Here is a 20,606-nt window from a genome sequence, read left to right as displayed (position 1 = left end):
CCCGACTGTCTATACATTAACCCTTCCATCTATGTGTCTATACCCATCCCCCGACTGTCTATACATTAACCCTTCCATCTGTGTGTCTATACCCATCCCCCGACTGTCTATACATTAACCCTTCCATCTGTGTGTCTATACCCATCCCCCGACTGTCTATACATTAACCCTTTCATCTATGTGTCTATACCCATCCCCCGACTGTCTATACATTAACCCTTCCATCTGTGTGTCTATACCCATCCCCCGACTGTCTATACATTAACCCTTCCATCTGTGTGTCTATACCCATCCCCCGACTGTCTATACATTAACCCTTCCATCTATGTGTCTATACCCATCCCCCGACTGTCTATACATTAACCCTTCCATCTGTGTGTCTATACCCATCCCCCGACTGTCTATACATTAACCCTTCCATCTATGTGTCTATACCCATCCCCCGACTGTCTATACATTAACCCTTCCATCTATGTGTCTATACCCATCCCCCGACTGTCTATACATTAACCCTTCCATCTGTGTGTCTATACCCATCCCCCGACTGTCTATACATTAACCCTTCCATCTATGTGTCTATACCCATCCCCCGACTGTCTATACATTAACCCTTCCATCTGTGTGTCTATACCCATCCCCCGACTGTCTATACATTAACCCTTCCATCTGTGTGTCTATACCCATCCCCCGACTGTCTATACATTAACCCTTCCATCTGTGTGTCTATACCCATCCCCCGACTGTCTATACATTAACCCTTCCATCTATGTGTCTATACCCATCCCCCGACTGTCTATACATTAACCCTTCCATCTGTGTGTCTATACCCATCCCCCGACTGTCTATACATTAACCCTTCCATCTGTGTGTCTATACCCATCCCCCGACTGTCTATACATTAACTCTTCCATCTGTGTGTCTATACCCATCCCCCGACTGTCTATACATTAACCCTTCCATCTGTGTGTCTATACCCATCCCCCGACTGTCTATACATTAACCCTTCCATCTATGTGTCTATACCCATCCCCCGACTGTCTATACATTAACCCTTCCATCTATGTGTCTATACCCATCCCCCGACTGTCTATACATTAACCCTTCCATCTGTGTGTCTATACCCATCCCCCGACTGTCTATACATTAACCCTTCCATCTGTGTGTCTATACCCATCCACTGACTGTCTATACATTAACCCTTCCATCTGAGTGTCTATACCCATCCCCCGACTGTCTATACATTAACCCTTCCATCTGTGTGTCTATACCCATCCACTGACTGTCTATACATTAACCCTTCCATCTGTGTGTCTATACCCATCCCCCGACTGTCTATACATTAACCCTTCCATCTGAGTGTCTATACCCATCCCCCGACTGTCTATACATTAACCCTTCCATCTGTGTGTCTATACCCATCCACTGACTGTCTATACATTAACCCTTCCATCTGTGTGTCTATACCCATCCCCCGACTGTCTATACATTAACCCTTCCATCTATGTGTCTATACCCATCCCCCGACTGTCTATACATTAACCCTTCCATCTGTGTGTCTATACCCATCCCCCGACTGTCTATACATTAACCCTTCCATCTGTGTGTCTATACCCATCCCCCGACTGTCTATACATTAACCCTTCCATCTGTGTGTCTATACCCATCCCCCGACTGTCTATACATTAACCCTTCCATCTATGTGTCTATACCCATCCCCCGACTGTCTATACATTAACCCTTCCATCTGTGTGTCTATACCCATCCCCCGACTGTCTATACATTAACCCTTCCATCTATGTGTCTATACCCATCCCCCGACTGTCTATACATTAACCCTTCCATCTGTGTGTCTATACCCATCCCCCGACTGTCTATACATTAACCCTTCCATCTATGTGTCTATACCCATCCCCCGACTGTCTATACATTAACCCTTCCATCTGTGTGTCTATACCCATCCCCCGACTGTCTATACATTAACCCTTCCATCTGTGTGTCTATACCCATCCCCCGACTGTCTATACATTAACCCTTCCATCTGTGTGTCTATACCCATCCCCCGACTGTCTATACATTAACCCTTCCATCTATGTGTCTATACCCATCCCCCGACTGTCTATACATTAACCCTTCCATCTGTGTGTCTATACCCATCCCCCGACTGTCTATACATTAACCCTTCCATCTGAGTGTCTATACCCATCCCCCGACTGTCTATACATTAACCCTTCCATCTGTGTGTCTATACCCATCCACTGACTGTCTATACATTAACCCTTCCATCTGTGTGTCTATACCCATCCCCCGACTGTCTATACATTAACCCTTCCATCTGTGTGTCTATACCCATCCCCCGACTGTCTATACTTTAACCCTTCCATCTATGTGTCTATACCCATCCCCCGACTGTCTATACATTAACCCTTCCATCTGTGTGTCTATACCCATCCCCCGACTGTCTATACATTAACCCTTCCATCTGTGTGTCTATACCCATCCCCCGACTGTCTATACATTAACCCTTCCATCTATGTGTCTATACCCATCCCCCGACTGTCTATACATTAACCCTTCCATCTATGTGTCTATACCCATCCCCCGACTGTCTATACATTAACCCTTCCATCTGTGTGTCTATACCCATCCCCCGACTGTCTATACATTAACCCTTCCATCTGTGTGTCTATACCCATCCCCCGACTGTCTATACATTAACCCTTCCATCTGTGTGTCTATACCCATCCCCCGACTGTCTATACATTAACCCTTCCATCTATGTGTCTATACCCATCCCCCGACTGTCTATACATTAACCCTTCCATCTGTGTGTCTATACCCATCCCCCGACTGTCTATACATTAACCCTTCCATCTGTGTGTCTATACCCATCCTCCGTCTGTCTATACATTAACCCTTCCATCTGTGTGTCTATACCCATCCCCCGACTGTCTATACATTAACCCTTCCATCTGTGTGTCTATACCCATCCTCCGACTGTCTATACATTAACCCTTCCATCTATGTGTCTATACCCATCCCCCGACTGTCTATACATTAACCCTTCCATCTGTGTGTCTATACCCATCCCCCGACTGTCTATACATTAACCCTTCCATCTGTGTGTCTATACCCATCCCCCGACTGTCTATACATTAACCCTTCCATCTATGTGTCTATACCCATCCCCCGACTGTCTATACATTAACCCTTCCATCTATGTGTCTATACCCATCCCCCGACTGTCTATACATTAACCCTTCCATCTGTGTGTCTATACCCATCCCCCGACTGTCTATACATTAACCCTTCCATCTGTGTGTCTATACCCATCCCCCGACTGTCTATACATTAACCCTTCCATCTATGTGTCTATACCCATCCCCCGACTGTCTATACATTAACCCTTCCATCTATGTGTCTATACCCCCGACTGTCTATACATTAACCCTTCCATCTGTGTGTCTATACCCATCCCCCGACTGTCTATACATTAACCCTTCCATCTGTGTGTCTATACCCATCTACTGATTGTCTATACATCAACCCTTTCATCTTTGTCTCGACCTATCCACTAACTGTCTATACATTAACCCTTCCATCTGTGTCTATATCTACTGGGCCACGTAAGGAAAGGGTTAATGTATAGACCGATTCATTTTGAATAATAACCAGAATAAGAAACATGCCGGTTTAATCTTGATGAGTTTGTATACCTGATCTTTAATGCCCTTCCCAAATAAAGTCAGCACTGTGTTCTGTAAAAATAACAACTGTGTGAAACCTGTCTGTTACAGATCACGTGGTTTGTGAAGAAGAGTTTAAATACGCCATGCTGGCTTTGAATTGTGTGTGCCCGGCAACCTCAACGCTCATCACACTTCTAGTACATACCTCTAGGGGGCAGTAAGTATACCGTGTATACAGCGTAACACTGCACTAGACATGTCAGGCTTCTCTGCACTAATCCGAACTGAACAGAGAAAGCGTTCAATTAAAAAGCACTTAATGCCGCTACTGATCTGGATTTCTATAATAGATGCCCCTAACATGAAAGAAAGCTCGGCAGACATCGTTATGGTTATAGATGGATGCACGACCTGTGTGTGTGGGTGTGCGTGTGTGTGTGTGTGTGTGTATGTGTGTATGTGTGTGTGTGTTTATATAAATATATATAAAATTAGTGTATGTGGTCCGAGTCTTTTATGTCCTGCAAGCTATTCATTATTCTGTCAATACATTTCATTGTAATTCAAGTATCTATAATATAACTTGATTCTTTGTGATTCTTTATTGAATTAATTTGCATACGCCCACCCAGAATCCCTTACAGTAGTAACAAGTCTTATGGCTTGACTGGTGTCCAGATCTGTGTTTAACAATGTATTCCCTATACAGTGACTTCAGGTGGAAGGGGTTTTCAATCACAATTTTTCCCCACCATAACTTTCTAGGTTGGCACAGCCCATGTCACAGCATCTGCCAATCAGTTTAATCTTGGCCTAGCTGGACAGTCCCATACAGGGCACAGACAGTGTTTAGAGTTCTGTACAATAGTATGGAGACGTTTCTGATGGCAGCTCTGTTTGAAGTGGAATCAAGCCTCCAGAATTTAATCTCACCCCCGTGCTTGTAGGGAAGGCCAGCAGTCGCCGGAGCAGTGGCAGAGGATGTACGGGCGCTGTTCTGGTAATGAGGTTTATCATATCCGAATGGCGGACAGCAAATTCTTCATGGAGTACGAAGGGAAGAGTTTTACTTACGCAGCCTTCCATGCACACAAAAAGTAAGGACAGATACCCATAACCTTTAACTGTTAAACCTTGTTTGCTTATTGGTTTACTGTTTAATTAGAATTGTTTTTTTACTCTTAGAGTAACCCTAGGAAAGTGCTATAATACTTGCAATAGTGTAAACCGTTCCAATGCTAAAGTGCATAATCCTTTTAAATTGCAAAAATGCTTATCATATGACCCAAAAAGAAACTGCAACTAAAATCTCTCAATATTTCATGTGCAAATTAATCAAGCAATATGCGACAACCACAAAACAACCCTATGAATATGGTATTTATAATTAATATAATACCCTTTCTGTGTAGTCTTTTTAATTGGCAAATGACACATGTATACCAAAAAGGGAAAAAAAAGACATACAATAGTGCAGATAGTATGAATAATACAGTATGAAGGAAATTAAAATGATACAAAGGCTTTTAGTGTGCCCACTCACATTTAATAGAGCCGGGAAAAAGACTCTAAAATCAAAGCGTTGGAGTTTATTTTGGCTTTTTTCACTTAATCAGATATTTAAAAAAAAATAAAAGCTAAAAAAATAAATAAATAACCTCTAATAAAAAACCCTCTGCATGAATTCCCTTCTCTTCTGCAAGGAGAATGTCTGTGTTAATATGTTGTCCGTTTGTCTCCTCTGTGGGTGTGTTGTAGATACGGAGTGTGTTTGATCGGCGTTAAGAGAGAAGACAATAAGAGCATATTATTGAATCCGGGTCCCAGACACATCATGGCGGGATCCGACACCTGTTTCTACATTAATATCACCAAGGAGGAAAATTCAGCTTTCATCTTTAAGCAGGAGGAAAAGCAGAAAAGGAAAGGCCGGGGACTGTATGACGGGCCATCCCGACTGCCCGTACACAGCATCATTGCCAGCATGGGTAATTATTTAGAAAATCACTTTCTGTCCTTTATCATGTAATGGAAGTCTAAGGTTGCTTTCTTTAAGTACATATTGACACATCTTTATTAAAGGAAATCTATCACAATAGTTTGATATAAACAATGGCATTATTAAAAAGGTGCTTCCGGTCTTCGCCCAACTTTTTTAGCCTAACAGGCTCCCGTTAATTGTCAAATGGACTGAAGGGATACTATTTCACTTAAATTCAGGTTTCTCGATGTATGCCAACAGTGTTACATTTTAATCTTGTTGCAATCTACACAGTGCTAAATAATTTAGCTAGGATATTATTTGGCTCTGAGTGCAAAGGATAACATATTCCAGAGGTAGTCTGATGTTGACCACTATTACTGGCCGTTAAATGGATCTTCTAAGTACCACAGCTACTACAGATCATGGTGCTGGGAGTCTACGAGTGTCATTCCCCAGTTTAATGTCAAACGGTTTGGGAGTGGTTTGGCAAAAAAAAGGACTCTTCAGCAGCCTTGATCATGGGGAATTTTAAACTTCCGCATTACTAAACCATCACTAAAACTATCCGATCTAGTAGGTTGGTGTTTTAGGGAGCCCATCTAAATGAAATGTCAGGCATGTGTTTTTGGTCCTTAACAGGTTAAAACAATGTAATGTACACTACAGAGTGTAGTGGTGTTGTTGAGACAGGCTCAGGCACCGAGTCTAGTGATGTTGTGGAGACCGGCTCAGGCACCAAGTGTAGTGATGTTGTGGAGACAGGCTCAGGCACCAAGTGTAGTGGTGTTGTGGAGACAGGCTCAGGCACCAAGTGTAGTGGTGTTATTGAGACAGACTTGCAGACTACGGTGAGGCCTAATAGAAATCAGTTGTTGTTGGGGGATTCTATCATAAGAATTGTGGTGCTGGACAATAGTGGTGTTGTGAGATGTCTTCCTGGAGCTACTGCTCACAGAGACAGGAGACGTATTTGTACTATTGTTAAGCGAGCAAAGCAGGAAGGGGAATTGGATGTACTTGTCCATCTAGGGACAAATGACTTGGCTTGCAATGAGGTTTCAGAGGTAAAGGAAGTTTTTTGTGTTTTTGCCAATGATTTACGGCAGGTTGCTTCCACATTGTCATTCTCTGAAGTTCTGCCTATGCATAACACTCAGAATGACAGGCGGATGCGTATTAGGGACTTTAACTTATGGCTTGGTGAATGGTGTCGGGAGCAAGGATTTGGCTTCATTTCTCATGGTAGCACTGTGTGGAATGGAAATAAACTGTACAAAAAGGATGGTTTGCATCTTTCTCAAAAGGGAACAAATGTTCTCAGTGAGCAGTTCAGAGGTTTTGCTAGGATGTATTTAAACTAGGAGGGGAGGGGGCAAAAGGATGATAAAACTTCAATCCAATTGCCCCCCAAAAGAATTGTGTGTTAAAAAATGATAAGCTTAGAGTCATGTCTACAAATGGTCGCAGTTTAAGGAATAAGATCCATGAACTTGTGGCAATAATGGCAACTGATAATGTATATTTAGTCCCGGTTACTGAGACATGGTATAAAAAAAAAAAATGACTGGGACATAGCAATACCAAGGTACTCTTTATATAGAAAAGACGGGGAAGGCAAGAAAGGGGGAGGGGTGGCCCTGTATGTGAAGGATAGCATAAAATCTAGCCTAATAAAAGTTAGTGAGGTGAACATAGAGCCTGTTTGGGTTACGTTAGAATTTGGTAATCACACAGTAACTTGTGTAGGTGTGATTTATAGGCCCCCAGGACAAATAGAAGAGTTAAGTAATCTACTAGTTGAGGAAATAGCTAAAATGACAATGAAGGAGGGAGTTATCATCATGGGTGACTTTAATCTTCCTGATGTGAACTGGAAAACCAAAATAGCTGCTTGTGCCAGGAGCACACACATTCTAAACTCCCTACTGGGATTGTCTCTAAAACAACTTGTTGAGGAATCAACTCATAAGGAGACCATACTAGATTTAGTGTTAGCAAACGGAGATTTGGTATCAGATATTACTGTAGGTAAAAGTTTAGGATCCAGTGATCATCAGTCAGTGTGGTTTAATATAAGAACAGTGACTGAGTAACACCACACAAAAACAAAGTTTTAGACTTTAGAACAACAGACTTTTCTAAAATTAGAATATGTGTAAAGGAATCATTATCAGACTGGAGCAATTTAAATGGAGTCCAAGAGAAATGGGATTATTTAAAATTGCATTAGACGTGTCAGTAAAAGCGAAACAATCAAGAAACCACTGTGGTACTCCGCAGATGTGGCCAAAATTGTAAAAAAATAAAAGTTAGCATTTAGTAATTATAAAAAAAAACAGAGTGAGGAAGACAGAATGATCTATATGATTAGGCAGAAAGAGGCTAAGTAATTTATAAGAGCTTCCAAATCACACACAGAAGAGAAAATAGCACAGTCAGTCAAAAAAAAGGGGACAAAACATTTTTTAGATACATAAATGAGAAAAGGAAAGTAAAACAAGGATTAGTTAGATTAAAAAACAAAAGAAGGAAGGTATATAGAAGAGGATAAAGGTCTAGCTGACTGCCTCAATGAATATTTTTGTTCAGTATTTACAGATGAAAATGAAGGAAAGGCCTTAGTTAGGAAAAAGGAAAAATTAGTCCTTTGTTACATGTGAGTTTACAGAGGAAGAGGTTCTATTTCAACTGTCAAAAGTAAAGACAAATAAGGGAATGGGACGTGATGGAATACACCCAAATGTATTAATAGAGCTTAGTGGTGTACTAGCACGACCATTAACAGATTTATTTAACCAATCATTGTTAACAGGAGTAGTCCCAGAAGATTGGAAGTTGGCGAATGTTGTGCCAATTCACAAGAAAGGTAGTAGGGAGGAGTCAGGCAACTATAGGCCAGTAAGCCTTACTTCAGTAGTGGGGAAAGTGATGGAAACCATGTTAAAGGATAGGATTGTTGAACATCTAAAAACACATGGATTTCAAGATCAGAGACAACATGGGTTTACTTCAGGGAGATCATGCCAAACTAATCTTATTGATTTTTTTGGTTGGGTAGACTAAAATTATAGATCAGGGTGGGGCAGTAGACATTGCTTACCTAGATTTCAGTAAGGCTTTTGACACTGTTGCACATAGAAGGCTTATCAATAAACTTCAATCTTTAAGTTTGGATCCCAATATTGTTGAATGGGTAAGGCAGTGGCTGAGTGACCGGCAACAGAGGGTTGTAGTCAATGGAGTATATTCGAAGCTTGGGCTTGTCACCAGTGGGGTACCTCACGGATCTGTACTTGGACCCATTCTATTTAATATTTTTATTAGTGATATTGCAGAAGGTCTTGATGGTAAGGTATGTATTTTTGCTGATGATACTACGATATGTAACAGGGTTGATGTTCCAGGAGGGATAAGCCAAATGGCAAATGATTTAGGTAAACTAGAAAAATGGTCAGAGTTGTGGCAACTGACATTTAATGTGGATAAGTGCAAGATAATGCATCTTGGACGTAAAAACCCAAGGGCAGAGTACAGAATATTTGATAGAGTCCTAACCTCAACATCTGAGGAAAGGGATTTAGGGGTGATTATTTCTGATGACTTAAAGGTAGGCAGACAATGTAATAGAGCAGCAGGAAATGCTAGCAGAATGCTTGGTTGTATAGGGAGAGGTATTGGCAGTAGAAAGAGGGAAGTGCTCATGCCATTGTACAGAACACTGGTGAGACCTCACTTGGAGTATTGTACGCAGTACTGGAGACCGTATCTTCAGAAGGATATTGATACCTTAGAGAGAGTTCAAAGAAGGGCTACTAAACTGGTTCATGGATTGCAAGATAAAACTTACCAGGAAAGGTTGAAGGATCTTAACATGTATAGCTTGGAGGAAAGACGAGACAGGGTAGATATGATGGAAACATTTAAATACATAAAGGGAATCAACACAGTAAAGGAGGAGACTATATTTAAAAGAAGAAAAACTACCACAACAAGAGGACATAGTCTTAAATTAGAGGGGCAAAGGTTTAAAAATAATATCGGGATGTATTAATATAATGAGAGGGTAGTGGATGCATGGAATAGCCTTCCAGCTGAAGTGGTAGAGGTTAACACAGTAAAGGAGTTTAAGCATGCGTGGGATAGGCATAAGGCTATCCTAACGATAAGATACGGCCAGGGACTAATGAAAGTATTTAGAAAATTGGGCAGACTAGATGGGCCAAATGGTTCTTATCTGCCGTCACATTCTATGTTTCTATGTTGCAGGGCTCTGTGGACCAGCTGTACCCATTTTTGTGAAGCTTAAAACATTTTTAGGCAAAGGAATCTAGCAGTCTGTTAATAGCAAAGAGGCTTATTGAAATTGGAAGAATAACCTTTTTTCAAAATATAGCCCCTACCGGGAATACCTACCTGACCTCAAATATGTTCAAAATGAAAGAACACACAGAAATAGCATTTAACTGGCCCCTGTGTATACGGTATGTAACTGCTGACTCAGGCATTTAACTGGCCCCTGTGTATACGGTATGTAACTGCTGACTCAGGCATTTAACTGGCCCCTGTGTATACGGTATGTAACTGCTGACTCAGGCATTTAACTGGCCCCTGTGTATACGGTATGTAACTGCTGACTCAGGCATTTAACTGGCCCCTGTGTATACGGTATGTAACTGCTGACTCCGGTATTTAACTGGCCCCTGTGTATACGGTATGTAACTGCTGACTCAGGCATTTAACTGGCCCCTGTGTATACGGTATGTAACTGCTGACTCAGGCATTTAACTGGCCCCTGTGTATACGGTATGTAACTGCTGACTCCGGTATTTAACTGGCCCCTGTGTATACGGTATGTAACTGCTGACTCCGGTATTTAACTGGCCCCTGTGTATACGGTATGTAACTGCTGACTCCGGTATTTAACTGGCCCCTGTGTATACGGTATGTAACTGCGGACTCAGGCATTTAACTGGCCCCTGTGTATACGGTATGTAACTGCTGACTCCGGTATTTAACTGGCCCCTGTGTATACGGTATGTAACTGCGGACTCAGGCATTTAACTGGCCCCTGTGTATACGGTATGTAACTGCTGACTCCGGTATTTAACTGGCCCCTGTGTATACGGTATGTAACTGCTGACTCAGACCATCCTGACACTGGATAAAGCAGGAGAAGTCAGCAAATACCCTGGTGAATTTATTCTATTTTATTTATTATTAATACGGTTTCAGATGTTTTATTATTGTAATCACAGGAGAAAGTACTGGCATTGGCCACTCTGGGGCCCTCAGGGGGACCCTCACAGATTGGCACTATTAATTATATTCTGTCGCTCCAACCAAATGTCCGACACAATTGAAAGCTGCGGCAAAAGCGAGACCCATTACAGAAATCCCCAAAAAAGCAACTGAACACTTTGGTTGGATTAAACACAAAGTGTTATTTTCAGTGAGTTAGAATCCCCTCTGTGTTTTTACAATGAAAGTCACATTAATCACTTTTTTAACGAGGTCAAACTATAATCTTAGTGCAAAAGATCAGTTATTCACTAAACAGCGCATTGCGGAACATCGCCAACATAATGACGAAACAGCCGAGTTGGATAACTCCTTAAACTCTGCAAACGCTATCAATAAACCCCAAGCATTTTTAGATTTTTTTTTTTTTTTTTTTTAATTCTTTATTTTTCCGGTTGACAGAATTGACAAGTACACGGATATTGCACAAAAGGTATTGCGTGGGCTTATGCAAAAGCCAAAGTGCAAACAGTTCAAAAATACATTGTGATACAGAGAGGTATATATACCGGTAGAGTAGTTATCTGGTAATGCAACATTATTTTCTCGTATGCGGTTCTGTTCTGTCGAGTTTCTAGACATTTTAAACAAACCAAAACAAATATAAACAAGTTTGAACGTACGGTCATGTTTTTTAGATTATTTTTTAATAGATCTTTCTCAGCTTCACATTTATATTACATTTTTTCATTCATTTTATTTTGCAGAATATTGGATGCAGGGAACATTTTAAATATCCGAAGTTAAAAATCTCGGTATCCTAATATTAAATAAAATGAATATATACATGTCAAATGATATCAAATTATAACGATAGAAAGAGATATACTATTTATATACTGTATCAGCTGACGAGATGATTCATTTGGATCTAAAATTCCAGAAGCAGAAAGAGACGACACGCTGTGTAAGAAAAGTCTCTCCCGGATCGTAGAATAGCCATTTATTGTCACATAGGCGACGTTCCCGTTCTCGCAGGAGCCCTTATCAAGCCCTGTGTGCAGAGTCGGTGAAAAGATTTAAATGTAATTATAAACGGATATGACACACTAACATTGTTGCTATAGATATATACAGTGAAGTCTATCCGTGCTCATTTGCATGCCAAGCTAGGAACTCTGGGAAAGTTGTGGAAATATGAATTCTTGAGATTCTGTGCCCAAAGGGGGACTTTCCAAAGTCCAACTTAATATGCAGGCGATTCTATCTATCTATCTATCATTTATCTATCTATCTATCATTTATCTATCTATCTATCTATCTATCATCTCTTCGGTTACACTGATAATATGTGATATCCAATGCTGTTTGATTCAGTTTCTATTTGGCTGGCTGAGTGTAGTGAGCCTAAACTCCTGGTGTAATCCTCCAATAAAATTATTTGAAACTCCCCGGCTAGCGCTAGCTAACTGTTCATCATAAAGTATTGCGATTTTGTTATTTTGCGTTTTTTATGTTACAAACTACGAGGAAATAATTAGTACTTAAAATGAGCCCAATTATACCCTGGTTACAAAAAGGTGAAGTTAATAGAACATTATTCTCTCCAAAACATCTTAAAGCCTCTTGACCTTCCTCGGCTACAAGTCACAGAGGAGCCAATTCGAGCTTTTATCTAAAGCCAGATGGCAGAAGCACTCACAGTTCTTCCATGCCGCAATCAAATGCATGTTGAAAGCTACCAATTTATTTCACGGATGCAAGATTTTACAGACCGCTAGAGAACCTTTTAATTCTGCTCACAATGACGTGTTATTATCCCTTCTCAATACATTTTTTTTTTGTTTACACCTTTTCTTGAGAAAGGTATTCAACAACAAAAAAAAATTAAAAAACTAACAGCATATACTATTTTTTAATAAATGTGCTGCATTGTTTGTTTGTTTTTCTCAAATATTTTAGTTGAAATACTTTAAACAGCCCACATCCAACTGCATAATAAATAACACAATGTAAAATATAGATAACAAATAGAAATATATATATACAAATGTTAAGCTGATTTGGTTCCATTGCATTATTTTGTCATTAGTTTCGCAATACACAGGCCGCCAACCTCCTGTGTCAGCTTTTCCCTGTTCCAAACAGGTAATTCGACCATATAATAAGTATTCTTTAAATAAGTGAAATATTCGTGCGAGATGGTATTTATCATGATTTTGAAAATACCTCTATGGCATGAGTAAGCATTGACTTCTGTGTAGCTTTTTTTGTTTGTTTTGTTTAGTGTGTTTTGTTTGTTTTTGTTTTTTTTAAATATCAGTGAATATTTTCTTCTTTTACAACAAATTTGCAGAGCTATGTGTTTTAATTAAGGGCCTTTTCCCTCATTTCCAATTGGTGGGGATTCAACCATTAATGAGATCTCCCCCCAAAACATCCAGGGACTTTACAAATCTGCTGAGCCCAAGAACCCCAAAATATTAACTTAAGTGTTTGAAACTGTTCACCGAGCACTCGTTGAACTACAACCCCCATAATTCCATGCTAGCTATTTGTTATAACAGAGATTAAGAGGGGTGGCAACAGCACCCTTATATCCAGCCTTTAGCTTTTAGCAGCCAGCTCTGGAGCACAATATTTTATTGCTATTAATAATAATTATAATTGTGTGCGATAAAGTATTTATTTAAAAAGTTAGATTAAAAAAAATACCCATAATTTGACTGACAATTTTCTTTGCTGAATGTAGGAGATTTTTTTTTTTTTTTAAATTATGCCAATACTTTTTGTGAAGACAATACAAAAAACGGGTAAAGTAACAGTAATGCAGTTCCCTTGTCCTTGCTTAGGACATTCTGATGTAGATTGACTGTCCCTCCTATTGGGGGAAAAAACCACAAACTCCCAGCTTTGTCTGCTGAACGTCCTCTATGTGACAAACCGGCATCAGTTATTAATCATTACAGCAAGTGGCTCCCCGCAGGACATGTCTCAGGTTATCCAGATTATCATAGAGGTTTTTGGAGAATGAATTTCCCAAGAATTCATTTTTCTATTTTCGTTTTTAAAATCGATTTATTACAAACTTATTGTTTACCCCGTATAGAGGTGTTCCAGTTGTTTATGTGTAGGTCAAGTGTACTGAGCGCAGTGGACGGATTTTATGTTGGTTTGCACAGCCAATAAGACAGATGTGTGAGATTGCAATCACACAGGGGAGAGAGTCTGAAGGCCACGTGGAGGTTTGCTAAATCTTGTACAGAGTCCATAACCGCTACAATGGAGATCTGCCATTAGATCAGTCAATTTCAGCTCCAGGCCCATTTGTACCGCATTGCACAGCTAAGAAGAACTGGGCCAAACACTCTCCGTGATAATGTCAGACGCAGCTGGGAATAACTAACACGTCCAAGAAAATCGTTGCTCATCTCTAGGTATCCTGAAGAGTTGAAAAGTCTCACGCGAAAATGCAGTCAATAAGCGTCTCAATAATAAAGGTTCAGAATGAATATTGTCACAAACGAGACGTTATCACAAGCACGCTTTGAAGATTTGCTTACTTTCTGTAGATTATAACACGCACAACAGCATTATAACAAATTAAACCTCAACAAAAACAATGTAATAATGCTTTATTTTATATGTAGCATAGGTCTCTAAAGAGAATTCATGCCACCAAATCCCAGCACTCACAGCCACTCCGTAACCATGATCTCCTGCACACTCTATGTAGCCATACCGTCTCCCCGTCTCCTTTCTGTTTAGATTGTAAACTCAAAGTTTTCTGCCTATTGCAGCATGTTTATTTTTTGTCTTTGTATTTTTTATTTTTTTACAAAATACACTATGGCAACCCAGTAAAGCCTAGGCCCTAGCCCATGCGTGTGGGAAAACTTTATTTGAGCTAGTTGGGCATCATGGGAATTGTAGTTTTCAAACATCTTGTGTGTTAGTGTTTGCTGTCCCTGATCTCTGTGAATATCAGACTCCCAGTATACATGGTCAAATTTGTATTTGTTTTGGAGGGTATGATAATGCTTTGTAAGTTTGTAAGTGCTGAGATGGGCAGAAATGGACCCCAGTCGAGCGCTACATGTTGTCTTTTAATGTCTTCTGCTATGTGACAGGTGCCAGCTTCACGTTTTGTGACTCAATCAAGTCTTGCTTATTGCAGACATTAAATGCTCCTTTTTGACCTGTCACCCAGCAGTTTTCGTGTTAATGAATCAAAGCTGAGCTGCCCTCGCACCTTAGTGAGCTGCGACGTACAATTCAGGCCTCTAGAAAACCACAAGTGACAAGAAATCAAATAAAATGACATGCGCCGAGTGATGCACAATTCTTGGATTTGTTGATATTTTTGCCAACTCACCAGTTGTCTCCCAGCGAGATGCCAGCGTGGTGTCTGTCATGTTACTCGTGTAATGGCAATCCTGAAATCCAGAAACTAATGAGGGCCGGCGGATTCTGACATGTACGCTTTCAGAGATGGAAATGGGGAACGTTAGACAGATTGAGAGCCTTGATCTAGTTGGCTGGATTCAGAGCGTTCTGTAACGGATGATATAATCTCATAATCTGTGCTATGCCAATATCCAGCAGCAACGGTTTGAATTCTTGCTGGTGTCTGAGAATTTGGTCCGTTCCCGAGTCAGGCTGCAATGTCCAACCTGTGTGGCATGTCAATGCAGTATGCAAACATGGCCCTCTAAACAATAGGTGGGATTTATCAATGTGTTGTGATCAGAGAAAGTCAGGAAAAGTAGGCAATCCTCACCTGTGCAATTAGCAGACACTTTGCTTGTCATTTCTCAATTTTTACAACTTTACACCAACTTTGATCACTTTGATAAATCTCTCTCAATATCCTGTAGATTAATACACAGAGACCTCAAGCACTAAACTATATGAGTCATAGGTGTTGCCAGGGAGGATATAGTAGCATTTAAAGAGGAGACCAATATGTACAGGATGCCTGCCCAATGCCCATGGAATGAGATTTGCTATAACCCTTCGTATGATGTAAATACGAAAAACTATAAACCAAATGTACATGCGGGGGATGGATGTTAGTTTATTACTTAGCCTAGAGCCACATGGGTCCTAATAGGGCTCTTTTAGCTGTAGTTAGCGATGACGATCTTCCTTGTGGAATTTATCTTGTTAATAATTTATATACAGTTTCAGAAAATCCAGATTATGCCCAAAAAGGAGAATTTTACAGGATAAACAGCTTTGCCCTTGGGAAAAGTTTGCTGATTTATTATCAATAATATTTGACATGTTTAACAGTGTGTATAGTATATAACACAATCTGTACTGTGCTTGAGGAATTACTTCCTTGTAGCCTTATAGTAAGGTGGGATAATGAAATAGTGTGAAGGGGTTACAAAATCATGTGATGGGTTAGGGAATGGCATGAGCCATAGGGTTTAAGGAATAGGCCAAAGGGGTGGAGGTTATGAAAAAGGATGAGCAGTTAGGGTAGTGGACTATGCAATAAGTAATAGAGTGGGGAGCTATTTAATAGGGAATAGGATGACAAGTTAGGGTTCAGAGACAAGATAAAGGGTGACACAACCAGAAATGGGTGAGCAGTTAAAGAAAGGGTTATGGACTTCGGTGAGCAGGTAGGGTAAGGGTTATGGAATTGGGTGAGCAGTTAGGGTAAGGGTTATGGACTTCGGGGAGAAGTTGGGGTAAGGGTTATGGACTTCGGTGAGCAGTTAGGGTAAGAGTTATGGACTTCGGTGAGCAGTTAGGGTAAGGGTTATGGACTTCGGGGAGAAGTTGGGGTAAGGGTTATGGACTTCGGTGAGCAGTTAGGGTAAGAGTTATGGACTTCGGTGAGCAGTTAGGGTAAGAGTTATGGACTTCGGTGAGCAGTTAGGGTAAGAGTTATGGACTTCGGTGAGCAGTTGGGGTAAGGGTTATGGACTTTGGTAAACTGTTAGGGTAAGGGTTACGGACTTTGGTGAGCAGTTGGGGTAAAGGCTATGGACTTCGGTGAGCAGTTAGGGTAAGGGCTGTGGACTTTGATGGGCAGTTAGGGTAAAGGCTATGGACTTCGGGGAGAAGTTGGGGTAAGGGTTATGGACTTCGGTGAGCAGTTAGGGTAAGGGTTATGGACTTCGGTAAACTGTTAGGGTAATGGTTATGGACTTTGGTGAGCAGTTAGGGTAAGGGCTATGGACTTCGGTGAGTATTTAGGGTAAGGGCTATGGACTTCGGTGAGCAGTTAGGGCTATGGACTTCGGTGAGTATTTAGGGTAAGGGCTATGGACTTCGGTGAGCAGTTAGGGCTATGGACTTCGGTGAGTATTTAGGGTAAGGGCTATGGACTTTGGTGAGCAGTTAGGGTAAGGGTTATGATATTGGGTGAGCAGCTACAGTAAGGAGACGGGTTAAGGGGTTATGGTATATTGATGTAATTAGGAGTCAAAATGTAGGTAATCAGTTGATTGGTTTGTCTTAAAGAAAGTGGGTACTGTAAGAATGATGGAGTACAGGGAGTCCAGAACCTAAATTAAATACTTTACTGCAGCGGAATTGAGATCCGTAGGAACCCTATCAATCAGCTAACTACTGAAATCCTTTTGATTGCCTATAGTCCCTCTGATTTCAAATAACTAACAGTGAACTAGTTAATTGGCACTCGGGGATATCTTCCAGTGGTGTGAAAATAGCAAGCAGATACCATAAAGAAATGTTCATTCTATTGGTGTCAACGTTTGCAATTCTTCTAGCACCAACATGTGGCCCTGGATTGATGTGAATGATTACTATGGAGAATAGTAAGGGCGATCCCTCTGTCTGTGCTTTCCTTCCAGGGACGGTTGCCATGGATCTCCAGAATACGGAGTGTCGACCTCCAAATAGCAGCAAGTTAACCCTCCCTGCAGAGAATGGTTCAGGGACCCGTAGACCCAGCATTGCTCCTGTTCTAGAAATCGCAGACAGCTCTACAGTGCTGCCATGTGACATGCTGAGTGACCAATCTGAGGACGAGATGACGCAGTCTGATGATGAGGGACTGCCGGTACTTGAGTGAGTATATTTATGGTAACCAATGTCCATCAGTTTAATGGCTGCTCCCAAAATCATTTCCACTGGTCCATTGGGTCAAAAAGACCATATTTTAATGATAAAACAAGTAGCATAATATCCCTAAACCATGGTGACATCAGTCATTGGGAGTTATTCACTAAACAGCAAATGAACTAACAACTGAATTGCAACATTTAGGCCATAGTATCGAAGCTGTGATTATAGCAAATTGGATACTTTTTTCCAAATCAGAACCTTTATTGCCTAATGTTTGCAATTCAGTTTTCAATTTTCCAGAATTTGTTGTTTAGTTAATGATAAACGGTCTTTTACCCTCGAAGTACCAGGGGTTACAATTATCCCAATATGTCATGAAATATGCGTTATGCTATTGGGGGAGTAGGGGTTAAATCTTCTGATGTCGAAGACCAGAACAAAGAGAGTGTGGCAGCTCATTTCGTAACGTGATTGGACACTGCCACCAGACGAGGCCATGTAACGGAGGATACTGGGTACATGAATCATTTTGGGTTCCTGACCCACACATGCGCTGATGACGGTACTCCTTAGGACACACAGGTGGTTTATTCATTTTTACAAAAGAAATCCAAATGTCAAAACTTAGGCAAAAATTGCTGATCTGGAAAAAATATCCAACTCGTCCGTAGTCACAATTTGGACTTGAGTGACAAATTCTAAGAATCCTGTACTCCGTTTGATAGACAGCAAGGCAAAGGTTGGGTCACACGTAGGCCTGGTTAACCCTCCATGGCTTCTGTATTTCGACACTGCCAGCAAATGACTCATTACCATGATAGATCATACACGGCGATGGAATATGCTGGCGCCATAACAATAACGATAGATGATATTGTCCAATCTTGCACAGTTCCGTGTCACCGCTCCCTAGTGCGCTGTCTGCGTTCGATCAACTCATACAAACAGTACGTGGACTCCAGCCACAATTTGTTATACGGCACACATTGGGTTAACAAGTAGGCGACTAAGCACTGCGTACTCTCTAATCTTTCTAGCGGGGGAATACCCAACACGCAAAGCATGTCACGTCTGTGAGTGCTTCGAGATCTGCCCTCGTGTGCTTTCAACAGGAAAGAGGATGATTTTTATATCCACCAAGCTTAGACAGAAAGCAGGACATTTTTTATTTTATTCCACCCCATGAGTGTTCAAAATCACATTTCCATCTCTCCATGATCCTTTTCGTTTTCTCGGAATTAGTTTTTTTGTAACATGTAAATTGCATGTGCAAATTTAGCCACATGAATACTGAACGCTCATGAATATTAATTGGCTTCCTGGTAAAGATTCCATAGAAAACGTTGCAACAAATCGTTAAAATCAGGCAATACGCGGAGAGGTAGACGTACCAAAGAGCAATACTGCCCCCCGGTGGTTAGATAACAGTACTTCTAATTAATAAACTTCAATTTAAGATGAGCCCGACCCATGCATTAAAAACAATCCTGGCAACAAAAATAATAGACGATGGATAATAAAAATCTGTTGTTCTGGTTTTTTTTTTTGTTGGTTTTTTTATTGCATGGAGTAAATGAAGAAAATTTTAACTTTAAAGAAAAAAAAATGGATTACTGGAAAATTTAATTTAGGGGCAATATTTTAGAGCTGGACAATTATACAGATTTCCTGGTTTAGTGTAAAAAATGTTTTTAAAAATAGGGATTAATCAGATTAAGCGATTTTTCAATAGTTGCCATGCAGATAATTATATTGGAAAAAAAAAAGTGTTTTATTGGCTAATCTGTCTGTGTGTGTTTTACTTGTTACCAGACTCCTGTAGCCGAGATTGAGCCTGAACTGCGTTGTTATTTTTCTTCCATAGCTATGTGAAAGGATACCCACCAAATTCTCCCTATATAGGGAGCTCCCCGACCCTCTGCCACCTTCTACCTTCAAAAGCCGCGTTCTGCTGTCTCCGCCTGGATAAAGTAAATATGTGTATATGTATGTTTGTTTGTTTGTTTTGAAAACTGCTGTAGTGAAAGCAGTCTCTGCTTTATAAGAACACGCTGGGCACCATAACAACTTCAGATGAATTATGCTGTTATGATGCCAGTGGTCCTGGCGGCGGCTTAGCTTCAGGGGTTTAATTGTTATTGAAATTTTCTTCTGCCCACAAACTCACAATTAATCTGAAAATGGGATTTATTTATTTATTTGTCTGGAAGAATTGGTGTGGTGGTTCTAGACCCTAGGTTAGGATCCAAATATAAGCATAGGAACTATCAGTCAAAGCGCAAACTCTGACCAATAGTTAAGGAGGGGTTACAGGGGTAGTATAGGGCTTGACCCTGAATATATAACTATCAAACAGAAGGAGTGAGAAAAGCTCCCCGTGAAAACGGGGTCCTTAATCTCACAACCACTACCCCCAGTCTTAATATCAAAGCAGTTAAAACAAAGAAAATAACAAAAACTTTAATAGAACAAATATTATCCAAAATGAAGAAAAAAAGTATAATATCAAAAAACACACCACCTATTAAATCACCCCACAAAGTGAGGGTTAAAAACAAAATGATAATAGTATGCGACTGTAAATGTAAACTGGCGGACCAGTATGACTGGGAACCTAATGGAATACAGGCTGCAACAGCAATCAAAAAAAC

At 40.6% G+C, this 20,606-nt stretch overlaps 1 protein-coding gene across 4 annotated transcripts in view; it reads left to right on the top strand.

The window, feature by feature from the left end:
* Positions 1-20,606, top strand: part of KCNT1 (potassium sodium-activated channel subfamily T member 1) — a 257,835-nt gene that overhangs the window by 215,693 nt on the left and 21,536 nt on the right. For all 4 annotated transcript variants that reach the window (XM_063432887.1, XM_063432889.1, XM_063432890.1 and 1 more), the window contains 5 exons: positions 3,795-3,903; positions 4,634-4,783; positions 5,445-5,674; positions 17,742-17,958; positions 19,820-19,925. In XM_063432887.1, the coding sequence (XP_063288957.1) occupies positions 3,795-3,903; positions 4,634-4,783; positions 5,445-5,674; positions 17,742-17,958; positions 19,820-19,925 (812 nt within the window). The remainder of the gene's footprint in view (positions 1-3,794; positions 3,904-4,633; positions 4,784-5,444; positions 5,675-17,741; positions 17,959-19,819; positions 19,926-20,606) is intronic.

The sequence above is a fragment of the Pelobates fuscus genome, chromosome 9 (assembly GCF_036172605.1).
Source record: "Pelobates fuscus isolate aPelFus1 chromosome 9, aPelFus1.pri, whole genome shotgun sequence".
Classification (NCBI taxonomy): domain Eukaryota; kingdom Metazoa; phylum Chordata; class Amphibia; order Anura; family Pelobatidae; genus Pelobates; species Pelobates fuscus.
The sequence above is the reverse complement of the archived record's forward strand: the minus strand, read 5'-3'. Positions and strand labels throughout refer to the sequence as shown.